The following is a 14,128-nucleotide window of genomic DNA, read 5'->3' as shown; positions in this document are numbered from 1 at the left end:
AATCTGTAATTTTAATAAGTTCTTTGGATAATTCTTCTCAGACAAGTTAAGGAAACAACATTCTACATATGAGGCCTGAGTTATTTATAATGCCTCTCCATATAGTGACTGCATCCAGCTCTAATACTTGCTGGCAATTGGTCACAAGATACACACAAAGAGTTGGAACATTTTTTGTCATAAGTGCTGTTAAATGTCTTGAATTGATGGCTGCTGTGCATAATATTAATAATATTTTCTACTATTCCAGTGATCCCTGATTTTGCTTCTTAGAGTTGATGGTAGTGGTTGGTTTTGACCAGTGCTGGTTCTGTCCTGTTTCACCAGCTGTAAGATAGTGCTCACTTTTCCTGCTCTCTTCTCCTCAGTTCTTATACGTCATGGTCTGATATGCTTCTCGATATCATTGCTAAAACCAGTTCTGCAACAATAAAAATAGTAGCTCTGATCCACCCTAGTAAGTAGTAGGATGAATTAAATAATCTCTTTCTTCCAGATTCAGGGACGGGCAGTTTCCCATCTTCCCAGCTCCATCTCAGATGTTCTGCTTTCTTCTCACAACTTGTTAAATCATACAACTGATCTATTAACATCTCAATCTTTGTAATGTATAAATTGCTGCATAGAGGCAGAAACACTAGAAACACTTCAAAAGCTTGATAGTTTCTCTCTTGTCTTACAGAATACAGCAGAAGCGACATGGAAGAGTAAAAACATGGACCCGGCATGTAGATATTTTTGAAAAGGATTTTATTTTTGTACCCCTTAATGAAGCGTGAGTAACAATTTCCTTTATGTTAATATGATGGCAGTTTTTAGCAGATGTGTTTTTGAGGTGAATAATTCATCCATTTTTTAACTTCTTTCTGAAATTTGTTGTATATATTGACACTTATATTCTTTACTTTATGGAAATTAATATACTTTTCCAGTGAATCATGTAAGATACTGAATTTTACAGACACTAGATAAGAGATCTTTCTAATTTCATTTTATTCATCAGTGTAGAATAATGTCATCTTTTAAATATGGTGCTTGTGGTCTAGCAGACATCCTATATAGAAAAGACTGCTATGTACAGAATGGTGATTAGGTCACATAGAATAATTTGAATCTTTAGTTTAAGATACACTTTGGCTCTTAATCGAAAAGAAGAAAAGGTGGCTGGATTTATGTCATTTGCTCACTGAAAACCATGTTTACCACTTAAAGCTATTTTCTAAGTAAATGGGGGTGGTAAACATTTTGTGTTTTTCTCCCCCAGTGACTAGAGAGGCATAGATGTATAGGATAGTCTATTCTCCCCCAGTGACTAGAGAGGCATAGATGTATAGGATAGTCTTATTATACAACTTAAACTTGAGAGTTTTTGTATTTCATTTTTTAATTTTCCTGTGTCCTCCAGCCAAAGACCTCCAGGAATACCCCTGTAGTTGGACAACTTGGGTTTAGTACTTGCCTCAAGGGAGAACACACAACATGGGCGACTATGGATCCTCTCAGTAAAAGTGTGTTTGAAAGAGGCAGTAAAAGAATTTGGGCTTTGGTTTGGTGGAAGGTCTAAGGAAGCAGTGGTTTGTTTGGATAAAGAAGTTGCATTCGCTCATTTAGCAAAAAAAAGTATATTTGGTATTTTGAGGGGTTGCATTGTGATCTTATATTTGTCTCTGCTGAGACAAATTATGAAATGGCCTTACTTTGTCTCATTTTATCATGGTTGCAGAGTAACCTTATCTGAGGTTGGTATTCTGTAAGATTGTTTATTTCTAATAAGCCTGTTTGTGCCAAGCTATTTTCTGAATGTGCTCTTTTTTCCCCACTATAAAAAACAAATTCACTCTATAGTATAATCAAATCCTATTTATTTATAATCATGCTTTAATCATAAAACCTGTGCCCTCTAATTAGCCCGGCCAAAGATAGGTAGGCTAGGTTAAAACATTGGTTATAGCTGTAAAGCCCACCTTCTTCAAAGATATATATTTGAGTCAAACATAGTATCATAAAAAAATTTAAAACTAAGTTTAAAACTAATCTTTAATTTCTTCATTTTCCTCAAAGTAAAGTTTCTTGACATTAATTTGTCATATAAAGTAGCAAGTGAGCTGCCCACTAGGCCAAAGGGAAGATATACATAGGAAGCCATTTGTCAGAAATTAATTATAAAAATTTAAAATAAAAGTATAATTTTAGGTACACACAATTTAGCAATAGAGGCATATCCCTCTTAGTCACAGCATCTGATGTGGATAGAAGCTACGTTCAGTGCTTTTAGTCGTGTTGGTGAAAGGTAGAGGATGAACAAAGGTACAGAATTAGTAAAGTGTTCACCAAGAGAACTGTGCTGTTTGTAGGTGAAAGAATAGCTTCCAGATCATGGGGGTTTTTTTTTTAAGAGATAAAGCTAATTAGATTAGTTAGGCTGCTATGTATTTGTCATCTATTTTATTTTTAATTTTCCTTGTGGCGGTAATTTCTTTAAGCTAAAAGTTTATAAGCTGTTTGTTAAAAATTGTAGCAGTTGACAAGGAGCAGAAATTAGATGTTTGGATCTAATTCATCTTAAGATAAGCGAAATTACCTGTTTTAGCCTCTTCTCCCACTGATGGCTTAAGGTCAAGGTAGCTGATATTAAAAGGGATCATAAAAGCAAAACCCTGGCTCTTAGAGGTTGAAAGTGACCTCAGATGTATCTGATTCAGCTTTCTCTTTTCAGCTAGGTGAAGGAAGATTTTTTCCCAAGTTTTTAGGCGAGGCAACAGAAAAACTATGGCTTATCCATATTGTCATAGCTGAAAAATGTTTAAAACTGTGATAGATGTAGGTTTCAGCTATAGGTTGAGAATCACTGTATTATACCATATTTAATCAATTTTCAAAACACATATTTTCACATTATAACCTTTATGAAGTTGAGATGTGACTTACAATCAGCTGTGTCTTAGAATTGATGAAGTGAGAAAGATGGTGTGCTGCTCTTCTCCTAGCCTCACCTGACCTAAGTCCTTGGGATCCTGAAGATTAATAATTAAGAAGAGGAGAGAGGCATTCCTCTATCTGACCTTTTCAATACTGAGAATGAATCCAGCATCTGTGACCTTTTCTACTCATACTGTCTGATGAAGAGACAGACAGTGCTGTTGCTTAGTAGTACCTTGGGGGAATTTAATAGTTTACAGAAACAGAATATAGAATAACTTTTATCTATGTCAACATTCATTTTTCATTCAGCAAATATCTACTGAACACCCTACTCTGTGACATATATTGAGCTCAGCTAATAAATTATCTGACATCTATAGCCTGTTCATTGTATCTCAGCATATAACACTGTGCCTAGCTAATTGTAAGCCCTTAATAAAATTAATTAGATTAATGAATATTACCCACTTTTAGCTGTACAGCATCTTACTCATGGCTTATATCCTACTGCTGGGACTTGTATTACCTGAATTCAGCTCTATCATGAGTACCCACTTGATAGCTGGAATTCTACTAATACTTGGAATTCTGTGATGATGATTAGATTAGATGTATTATCTCAATTTAGTGTATTTTATTTTAGTATAGCATGAGACAAGAATTATTTAATGTTTTCAATATTAAGAAGTTCCTACCTCATTAATAAGAAAGACACAGACATAAAATTTTTTAAAAGCTATTACTTACAATATTTAGAAAATGTTCAAAATTGTAAAGTCTAATTAGACTTCTGAAGACATTTTAATCTTGAGGCTAGATAGTATTTGTCCTTGGCATAAATAGGGCAAAGGAAAGGTAAATGGGAATGATGAATTGCAGTGATGTAATTTACATTTTGTTAAATTGCCTGGAAAACAATGAAGTTTTCATTCCAAAAGCAAGAAAATGTTCAAAGGATTGTTTGCAAAAGTGAACGCAGGCTATGTAATTCTGACAAAAATTATGTTATTACAAAAATTATGTTATTTTTGAATAGACATTGTATTCTGTTAATGAATCAATGATCCTATAAACAAGTGGATTAATTTGAGAATTGAAAAAATTGGGCATTCTTAATAAATTTGTTTATAAAACCTTTAGAAAAAAGATTTAATATTTATTGCCAAATATAATAAATTTTTCTAATAATATATTCAGTAGTTTCATTTGTTTTTTACAGTGCACACTGGTTTTTGGCTGTTGTTTGTTTCCCTGGTTTGGAAAAACCAAAGTATGAACCTAATCCTCATTACCATGAAAATACAGTCACGCAAAAATGTTCAACTGTAGAGGACAGTTGTATTTCTTCACCTTCAGCCAGTGAAATGGACAGTTATTCTCAAAACTCTGCTGCCAAGCCTGTAATTAAGAAGATGCTAAACAGAAAGCATTGCGTAGCTGTAATTGATTCAAATAATGAACAGGAAGAAAGTGACCCTCGTTATCGGAGAAACCTTAGCAGTGTGAAGTGTAGTCTGAAAAAAATAAATCATACTGCAAGTGAAAATGAAGAATCGAATAAAGGAGAATCTGCATGCCAGAAAGTTGTTGATAGGACTAAAAGTGAGAGTGACCTACAGAATGAATATTTAAGTTCTATGCACCATACAGGTATGTTTCTAAATGTTTTAAAAAATCAAAGAATTAGAATAAGTTGGAATTTTTAGAAATAGGATTAAGATTTCAGGGCACACTTTTTTTTTAAGTCAGGTTTATTGAGGTATAATTTACTTACAGTAACGTTCACTCATAAGTATAGCTCAGTGAGCTTTGATAAATGTATAGTCATGTAGTCACTACAACAATCAAGATTTAGAACCTTTCCGTTACTCAAAAAAATTCCCTTGTGCCCCCTTTATAGTGAGTCTCCTCCCCTCACCCTTACAGAGAATGAAGTTTTAAAATTATAGTACAAGGTCTGCATTTTCCATTTATAGGAACTTGGACTTATATTTATTTTGTAGGAAATTATTCAGCATAAACAGTAGTTGCACAGTTTTAGATCTGTTAAGGCAAATTAGTTCGATCTTCTCAGTTTACAGATGGGCAATTGAGATGAAGGGGCAAGAGGCAGAAATTAAAGCTTTCTCCTCCAAATAGCTGTTGACATTCAAATTAAAAGCTAGTTTCTGTTCCTCACTCTCTCTCCTTTATGATTTTCAGTGGGAGAAAGGGCACTGGTCCAACCTCTGCTTTTTTATTTCCCTTCACTTCTAATAAATTGTTTTATTCCTTGAATCAGGTCCATATTTCTAGCACTTGTTATAGAAATCTAAGGTTTCTCTTCAAATACTTAAATTATATATCAAGTCAACTGCATAATTTCCACTTCAACCCCAAAGTCTACTTCATAAACCCATAATATGCTATGTATATAGGATAGCAAACTTACTAAACTATGAGTATATCTAACACATTTTCTTGGGAGGAAAAAACTCAGTATGAGGCATAGAAGAAATTATGTGAACTCAGTAAGAAAGTTGAGTCCCAACTTTCAAAAGTTGAACTCAAAAGTTCAAGAAAAAGTTGTGAATGCTCAACATACTCTGTACTTCTACCAGCCTGTATTATTTTAGGAAGTCAGAAAGGTGTTGGCTGCGCTCTTACAAAAATATTTTTTGTCTGACATACTCAGCTGCATAAAGCTGACATTAGCCATATGTGTTGGTCTTTGTGCCCTTTAGGGGGTATAAGATAAAAGGCAGAAGGGGGAAATTTAGCAGATAAAGCAAAAAAGTATATCAAAAGCCAAGCAGATAAATACAGTTGACCCTTGAACAACATGGGGTTTAGGGTTGCTGACCCTCTGACAATCAAAAATCCACCTCTAACTTTATAGTCAGCCATTCGTGTCATACCACAGTTTCACATCCACAGATTCGCATCCCTGGATTCAACCAACCTCAGATTGTGTAGTACTGTACTACGTATTTATTGAAAAGAAATCCACGTGTCGGTGGGCCAGTGCAGTTCAAACCTGTGTTGTTCAAGGGTCAACTGCGCTTCCTTTTCTAGCTGACTTTCAAGTCTGTTTCAGCAGGCAGGAAATGGAATGAAGATTAAGCGAAGTACGTAATCACCAAGTTCTGACTAATTTTTTCAGTTTTAGTATTTTAATACTTGAATAGAAAAAAAAAAAAGGCAGTGAATAGCCACGTTAGAGATTAATTACCATTTTGCTAAACAGAAAGCATTGTGTAGATGGGCACTCTGAAGATTAAGCCTTCAAGGCAGTGTGCACTGTTTCTCATTGCCTTTAAAACAGTCCTGGAGGTGGGATAAATTGGGATTTATTTGGGACACATACACACTACTATATATAAAATAGGTAACTAATAAGGACCTACTGTACAGCACAGGGAACTCTACACAATACTCTGTTATGGCCTATATGGGAAAAGAATCTAATAAAGAGTAGATATATGTATTTATATAACAGATTCACTTTGCTATAAACCTGAAACTAACACAACATTGTAAATCAATTATACCCCATTAAAAATAAAAAAAGAAAACAACAAAATCCTGCCAGTTAGTACATGAGAAGATGCTGGACATCATTAGTCATGAAGGAAATGTAAGTCAAAACCACAAAGAGATGCCTCTTCATAGCCGTGACAGCATGGCTAGAATCAGAAAGTCAGATACTAACAGGTGTTGGTGAGGATGTGCGGAAATTGAGGCCTTAATATATCATTAGTGGGAATGTAAAATGGTACAGCTTGCTTTGGGAGACAGTTTTGACAGTTCCTCAAAACGTTAAACATAGAGTTATCATGTGATCCAGCAGTTCCACGCCTAGATAATTACCCAAGAGAAATAAAAACATGTCCGCACAAAAACTTGGGCATGAACATTTATAGCAGCATTATTCATAATAGCCAAATGGTAGACACAATCCAGATATTCATCAGCTGACAAATGGATAATCAAAACATGATACATCCATCCAATGGAATATTATTAGACCATAAAAAGAAATGAAGGAGTGATACATGCTACATAGATGAAACTTGAAAGCATGCTAAGTAGTCATAGAAGACCTCATATTATGTGATTCCATTTGTATGAAATCTCCCAGGAAAATCTGTAGAGTGGGTTAATGGCTGCTTAGGGCTGGTTGCGGGTATGGGACAGGAGTATGGGGAGAAGGGAGTGATAGCTGAAGTGTACAGAGTTTTTGTTTGTTTGTTTGTTTTTTGTGGGGTTTTTTGAGATTTAAAACATTTTGAAAATGTTTTAAAGTTGACTCCAGGGATGGTTGCACATAGTATTTGTAAATACACCAAAAACTACTTACATGTACACTTTAAATGGGTGAATTGTATGTGAATTATATCTCCACAGAACATTTTTTAAGTTCCTTTTTGATCAATAATTTCATACAGTTTAATGTGAATTCAAGTTTAAAAAATGAATTAAAGTGCATGTCTTAGAGCAATGGGACAAACAAAGCCTTAGGACTTCCTTCATATACACAAACCCCAGAAATTCCTGGTGGCTCTCTCTACAAGTTAATGTTCTAGTTGAGAAATAACCTGTTAAATTTGAGTAAATATACCCATAAATCCTAATGGAGACCAAAGTAAAGAATATCTGTTGTATGTAGTTTGCCCTTTTATAATATCTGTTTATTCTTCTATTAAAAATTATAGTTTGTGCATTTGTTTTGTTTTGTTTTTAGTATGTGTGTAACTTTATCGACTATATCTTCCTTAAAGGAAATTAATTTACCTTTATTGTGTGTGATACACTGGCATTTTTCTATTCTTTTTCAATGCTTATCTTAGTCCAATGACCATAGTGTCCCACAGTTTGAAAAATGGTTTTCTAGAATGGGTCTGTATTTTTCAGGAACGAGCTCTCATATCTTTCATCAGATGCTTCCAAGGCATCACTCACCCAAAAGTACATTGAATTAGAGTGCTCTCTAGAGGAGCCTTTACTGCCTTGGAGAGGATGGCTAAGCCGTCTATCCTAGATAAAATGATGACGTATCAGAAATGAGGATAAGGAGAGCTTGTAAAAATTTTTGTGATTATGATTAGTATCTTAGTGATCTGTTTCTATTTGGTCTGGGAGTATCGTTGACAGGACTTAAATAAAACATTTAACATAATTTTAACCGTTGAACATGTACAGAGTGTTGACTGATGTCGGTTGACATGCTGCAGTAAATAAGTGGAGTTGTATCTTGCCACGGGGATTAGGTTTTTAAGGTCAACTGTAGGAGAATAATGTCTGTTATCACTACTTTGATTTGGTGTTTTTTCAGTTGGGCACCATTTGAAGTAGTTGTCTTGCTCTGTATGGTACATGAAAAATGCGTATTTTTAAACTCTAGAATCACGCTTGGTTTGGCATCTTCAGGTGATCTCACTATGTGAGAAAAGCTCAGGAAATGGGACTGATTGGGAGAACAGCTGATTGAGTCATTGCCTCTCAATTATACTAGGGCATTTGTTTACTGAACGAAATAGTTGAAGAAACTGACTACACTATTTAAATTACTTTTCTCCTTTTTTGCAGTGCACACGTATTTCATTTGTATAAGGTTCATGTTTATATGACACAATTTCTGTGTAATAGATAGGTATAGACAGGAATACTTCGCTGCAAAAATAACTTGATTGTAGTGACTAGCTCTTAACTGCCTGAGGATTTGGACAAGTTTTATTTAAATATAGGTGTTTTTGCTTCAAGAAAGCATAAAAATACAGACTTTTGAAAGATAAATTGAAAAGGTTATTCTTTGCATGCCTTATTATTTCAAATAGTATGTTTTCGATCACAACGTTTGGACTTTTATATATGTTAAATGTATTTTTCCAGGAGCACTTTTATCTTGCTGTTTTCCCATCCTATCTTGCTTATATTAGTATTCTTTTGCCCTTTTAATAACTTGTACCAAAATAAGTTAAATCCTGTTTAAAATACCTTGAAGTCATGCTTTTAAAAACTTGGAAATGGTATGCTCTATAATAAACAATATTTGTATATTTGGCATCAAAGTTCCTGCTCAGTTTTCATTATTTTCTGGTAAATCTTCTGTTTCTTTAAGAAAATCATTGATTTTTAAGGATTTAGATTCTTGAAACAGACCTTTAAAAGAATTCATTTCAAATATTTCTACGAGTCATTTATTTTCATACTGCCCAGCACCTACGTTGGCTTGTGTCATTTTATTTTGTTGAAAAGTCTATGAATATAACCAAACATGAAGGAAAAATATACAGAGTTGAGGAACTCATCCATAACTACTATCCTAGCATAATTATTTTCATTTTTGTATTTTTTTAAATTATTTGTGCAAAAGCAAGCCTCTTTTACTTTGTTTTAATCATGTTTTTTTAACTTGTATAATTTTCCATATTTTCACAATTTTAATTTCTCTAGTGTACACAGTATTTCATTTTATGTTCTACGTTTGCTAACCATTCCTGTTATTTAACAATTGAGTTGTTTTCAAACTATTGTAGCTTCTGTTATTAAAGATACCTAGCATACCTAGCACAAAATCTTTATATATATATATATACATGTATTTAAATATACATAAATATTTAATAACATAATTGATACCTAGTGTTTAAAGTTTAATAAATTTTAGGGTCTGAGTAGTAGAAACAACTCTGTAGATGACATAATCCAGGTTTTTTACTTAAAAGTAACTTATTTTATACTTGTGATATTTACATGCTAAGACAGATTTTGTATTCGTAATTACTATGCAATTAATTACTAGCATTAATTTTAACATCATGTACTATAAGTTATGTGTGTGTTCTTTTTAAAAATTATGTTATGTTTCTTATTGATACAGATGGCTTAAGCAAAATCAGACTAAACTACAGCGATGAATCAGCTGAAGGTAGTAAAATGCTCGAAGATGAACTCATCGACTTCTCAGAAGATCAGGATAACCAGGTGAAACCTAATGCTTGGCAAAAAGTTCTAGTATTTTATATAATTAAAAGTTTCTCTGGGCTTCCCTGGTGGCGCGGTTGAGAGTCTGCCTACCAATGCAGGGGACGCAGGTTCGTGCCCTGGTCTGGGAAGATCCCACATGCCGCGGAGCGGCTGGGCCCGTGAGCCATGGCTGCTGAGCCTGCACGTCCGGAGCCTGTGCTCCACAACGGGAGAGGCCACAACAGTGAGAGGCCCGCGTACAGGGGAAAAAAAAAAAAAGTTTTTCTTTAGATTTTTATAGGCGATTACTTCAAACGATTAACTCATGCCTTCTGTACTTGGATCTCATCTCACAACACAAATTTGGTTTTCAGTTCAGAAGTTGCCGGGATAGATGTATGAACGTTGTTTCATTTTTTGTTTTGGGGTTTTTGTTTGTTTGTTTAGTTTGCCATTGAGGACTAAACTAATATCACCCACCGTGGAAAGTTTCCATGTGAAATGGATCCTCCCGCCGCGACCCAGCGACCGCCCACCACCCCTACCGCACCCCTTTCCGTTGCTCTTTTAAAGCATTTGTGCGCCGTGCTTAACCTTCGGTCTTACTTAACACTCAGGAGGCAAGTGTTCACATTTTCGATTATGTGGTGTGTGGTGCACGAACACAGCAGAATTACACTATTTTTACCACCTGTCTAATGATTTTTTCTTTCATCTAATCTGCTGTATATGCATCATGGCAGGAGCAGATCATATTTAGTTAAAATTAACATATTTCCTTAGAGTCTTGTTTGCCCTAATAAGCTTTATTAACACCAAGAATAAAGTATATTTTTGAAAATATTTTATAACTTCAGTTAAACAGGCATTTTCTACTGAGAGAAAAGCTTATTCCATTTCCTTTTTCTGCCTCTTCCTTAGTTGTTAAGACAAACTTTGAGTTTATCTAGTAGTAAAGATAACTTTGTACTGCACCATTTTTCCTTTTTGCTCAATCCTCTTGTGAACAAAAAACATTTTTGTGATGTCCCTTGGTCTACAGTGCGTGGCTATGAGATACAGTTTTTCTTTCTAATATACACAGACACATATCTGGATTACATTCAGGGTTTATAATGAGCACTTCATATGCTCCTTTTTGGTCATAGCAGTTACGTGAACTAGTTAATCTAACTGTATATTACTACTGTTATCATTCCTACTGTTGACTGTTTCATTCAAAAGGTTGCCAGAAGCTTTCCCACAGGACAAAAAAAGCTTTGTTTGTTTTACATTCAAAGTAATAAGTAGAATAAGACACACTATCATAAAGCTGTCTTCTCTCACGTGAAGTGGGTAAAGGGTTTTGTCAAGTAAAACAGTGTTTCCAAAAACCCTTTAAATGTTTCTGATATGAAAAAAATTTTTGTGTGAAAAGATGATAAATATCAGTCATTCATGTACTATTGTGAAAACAGTTGTTTTAGCCAACAAATTAAATTTTTGTAAAAATACCTAAAATCAGAGCCATAATGTTTGACTAGAGAAGAATCAGTCATGGTATACTTCGTCTTTAAAAATTTAGATTGAGTAAATAGATGTAACAAGTTTTCTTAGACCTCTGATTGATGGTTTCTTTCATTAAGATGCCTGTGTTGTAGTGTTACATCATTGGAATCGAGTGACGTAACACATTTTCTAATGTCTGATCACCTAAACAGAAAAATATTTTTTTACATATTTGCTACAAGGATTTTTATCCTCAATAGTGCTATTTTGTTACATTATTAGTCATTTAGATTGTATATTTTCAATACTAACAGTAGGCTCTCTTTTACAGGATGACAGCAGTGATGATGGATTCCTTGCCGATGACAACTGCAATTCTGAAATAGGACAGTGGCATTTAAAGCCTACTATCTGTAAACAGTAAGCATTAACCGTACATCTTGCAAACTACATGATAGTGTTTTTTTTTTAACTGTTACTCTTTTTTTTTTTTTAATTTTACTTATTTTTGGCTGCATTGGGTCTTCATTGCTGTGCGTGTGCTTTCTTTAGTTGCGGAGAGCGGGGGCTGCTCTTCGTTGCGGTTCGCAGGCTTCTCATTGCAGTGGCTTCTCTTGTTGCGGAGCATGGGCTCTAGACGTGTGGGCTCAGTAGTTGTGGCGCACGGGCTTAGTTGCTCCGTGGCATGTGGGATCTTCCCAGACCAGGGCTTAAACCCATGTCCCCTGCATTGGCAGGCAGATTCTTAAACCACCGCGCCACCAGGGAAGACCCTAAATGATAATTTTTATTCACGTACCCTGTTAGAATAAAACATTAACCATACTGTTTTAATTAAAACAGGTATTTAAGCAAAAATCACAGAAGCTTTCAGAGTCAGTGAGGAAAATTAGGTCCTGCCCAATGTCCAAGGTTTGAGTTGAGGAGAATGGAAATTATTTCAGTTCTCCATTTGCCCATTTTCCATGTCTGTGCATGTGCATAGAAAACCACTACTCCTTTTGGATATATAGTGATTTGGAGCAGGAAAGGACAAAGAATGTCATTCAAATTCACATCAGTAACATGGGAATTGGAGTTTACACTGGTTCCATAGCTACTGTGTGAAGGCTGTGGAGTGACTTAAGGCAGTCCTAAGGGACATGTTCCAGGTGGGAAACCCAGGGAATTCCCTGGCAGTCCAGTGGTTAGGATTCTGTGCTCTCACTGCTGAGGGCGTGGGTTCAATCCCTGGTTGGGGAACTAAGATCCCGCAAGCCGTGGTGCAGCAAAAAAAAAAACAACAAAAAAAGAAACAGATGGAAACCCCAAATTGAGAGTGAGTCTATTTTGGTTCTCGGAAGTACATGTTCTGAGATCTTGCCAGGGTCTGCAGACTTCTTAGGCGATGAAGTAGTACCTATTTCTAGACTTCATCTCTTTTGACTTTTTGTAGGAAATCTTGTCTGAAACTCCATTAATAGCATTTGAAAAGCAAACTTCATTTATAAAGGAAAACAGAGAGACCTAGAGCAGTTGAGAGATTTTTTCCAAATCCCATAAAATATTAGCCAGGAAGAACCTAGATCTTTAATCATTTCAGGACTTTTTGCACTACATTAGACTTCCTCACTTACTTGGGTTTAACAACAAAATTTTAAAAGTTGAGTATTACTTATACTGAGTGTTCTGAAGTGGAACCTCGCCCAAAACACTGGATTCTAAACTAATTCTTTTATGTGAAGATTACCTGCTTTTTTTATCTAAAATAGATTTTAGTTAAAAATGGGATTATTTTTCTTCTACTTTTGCATGGTCTCACTTTTGGTAATTTGGAATATGCAGATGTTCAAATTTTCAGAATTGTTTTGACTTTCTACTAAATTTTTAAGTGTTTTTAGGAACTTTGGTGAACTATATTCATAACTTAGATATGATTAAATTATTACTCTTTAATTCAGTATTTAATATAACCATGGATAGTTAAGTATTATTAGGGTGTTATCCGCCCCCCCCCAGCAAGTTTTACGGAGTCATACAAAGTGAATTTTTAAGGTTTGAAATTTTATTGTTAATGTACATCTTTTTATGCCTTTTAAACATTATAAAGTATTAATATTTGGTCATTTCTACCGTATAGACCTTGTATCCTACTGATGGACTCACTCAGAGGGCCTTCTCGGTCAAACGTTGTAAAAATTCTAAGAGAGTAAGTTCAAAACTCTACCTGTACTTTGTATTCTGGTGGGAATGAGGAACTATGTATATTTATATGTATGTATATATTCTTACTATATACACATCATTGCAGGTATTTAGAAGTGGAGTGGGAAGTTAAAAAAGGATGCAAAAGAAGTTTTTCCAAAGATGTTATGAAAGGCTCTAATCCAAAAGTACCCCAGCAAAACAACTTCAGTGATTGTGGTGTATACGTATTGCAGTATGTAGAGAGCTTTTTTGAGGTGGGTTTCAGTTTGTTGGATCTGATTTAATAAATAATAAAATGGTGTGTTTGATCTCATGTTAGTGTAAAAAACACAGTAAGCAAATATTTTGAAGAGATTGAAAACTATTGTTTCAAAAATTATTCCAAGGAGCAAAGACTCTTAAATTGGAGAATTTTTAAGGCATAAAATAAAAATGACCGTACTCCATCAAATCCAAGGCTTGTTGACCTCATTACTCATCACTAATCAGTTCCTCTCCACTGGCTCTTTCTGCCTTAAGAAATCTCTCCCATGATTCGGGCTATATCTTTTACCTTCTTTTCTCCCCTTCACAGATATATTTC

At 34.7% G+C, this 14,128-nt stretch overlaps 1 protein-coding gene across 15 annotated transcripts in view; it reads left to right on the top strand.

Moving 5' to 3' along the window:
• Window positions 1–14,128, top strand: part of SENP6 (SUMO specific peptidase 6) — a 103,001-nt gene that overhangs the window by 83,884 nt on the left and 4,989 nt on the right. For 14 of the 15 annotated variants that reach the window (XM_027092214.1, XM_027092168.1, XM_027092157.1 and 11 more), the window contains 6 exons: window positions 683–775; window positions 4,142–4,572; window positions 9,785–9,888; window positions 11,690–11,778; window positions 13,478–13,546; window positions 13,649–13,799. In XM_027092214.1, coding sequence (XP_026948015.1) covers window positions 683–775; window positions 4,142–4,572; window positions 9,785–9,888; window positions 11,690–11,778; window positions 13,478–13,546; window positions 13,649–13,799 — 937 coding nt within the window. The remainder of the gene's footprint in view (window positions 1–682; window positions 776–4,141; window positions 4,573–9,784; window positions 9,889–11,689; window positions 11,779–13,477; window positions 13,547–13,648; window positions 13,800–14,128) is intronic. The other variant, XM_027092231.1, reaches the window with a different exon arrangement.

Source organism: Aethalodelphis obliquidens, unplaced genomic scaffold (assembly GCF_003676395.1).
Source record: "Aethalodelphis obliquidens isolate GAN/ISIS:26980383/991018 unplaced genomic scaffold, ASM367639v1 scaffold3, whole genome shotgun sequence".
In the NCBI taxonomy this organism is placed as follows: Eukaryota; Metazoa; Chordata; class Mammalia; order Artiodactyla; family Delphinidae; genus Aethalodelphis; species Aethalodelphis obliquidens.
This window is presented reverse-complemented; position numbering and strand designations above follow the sequence as displayed.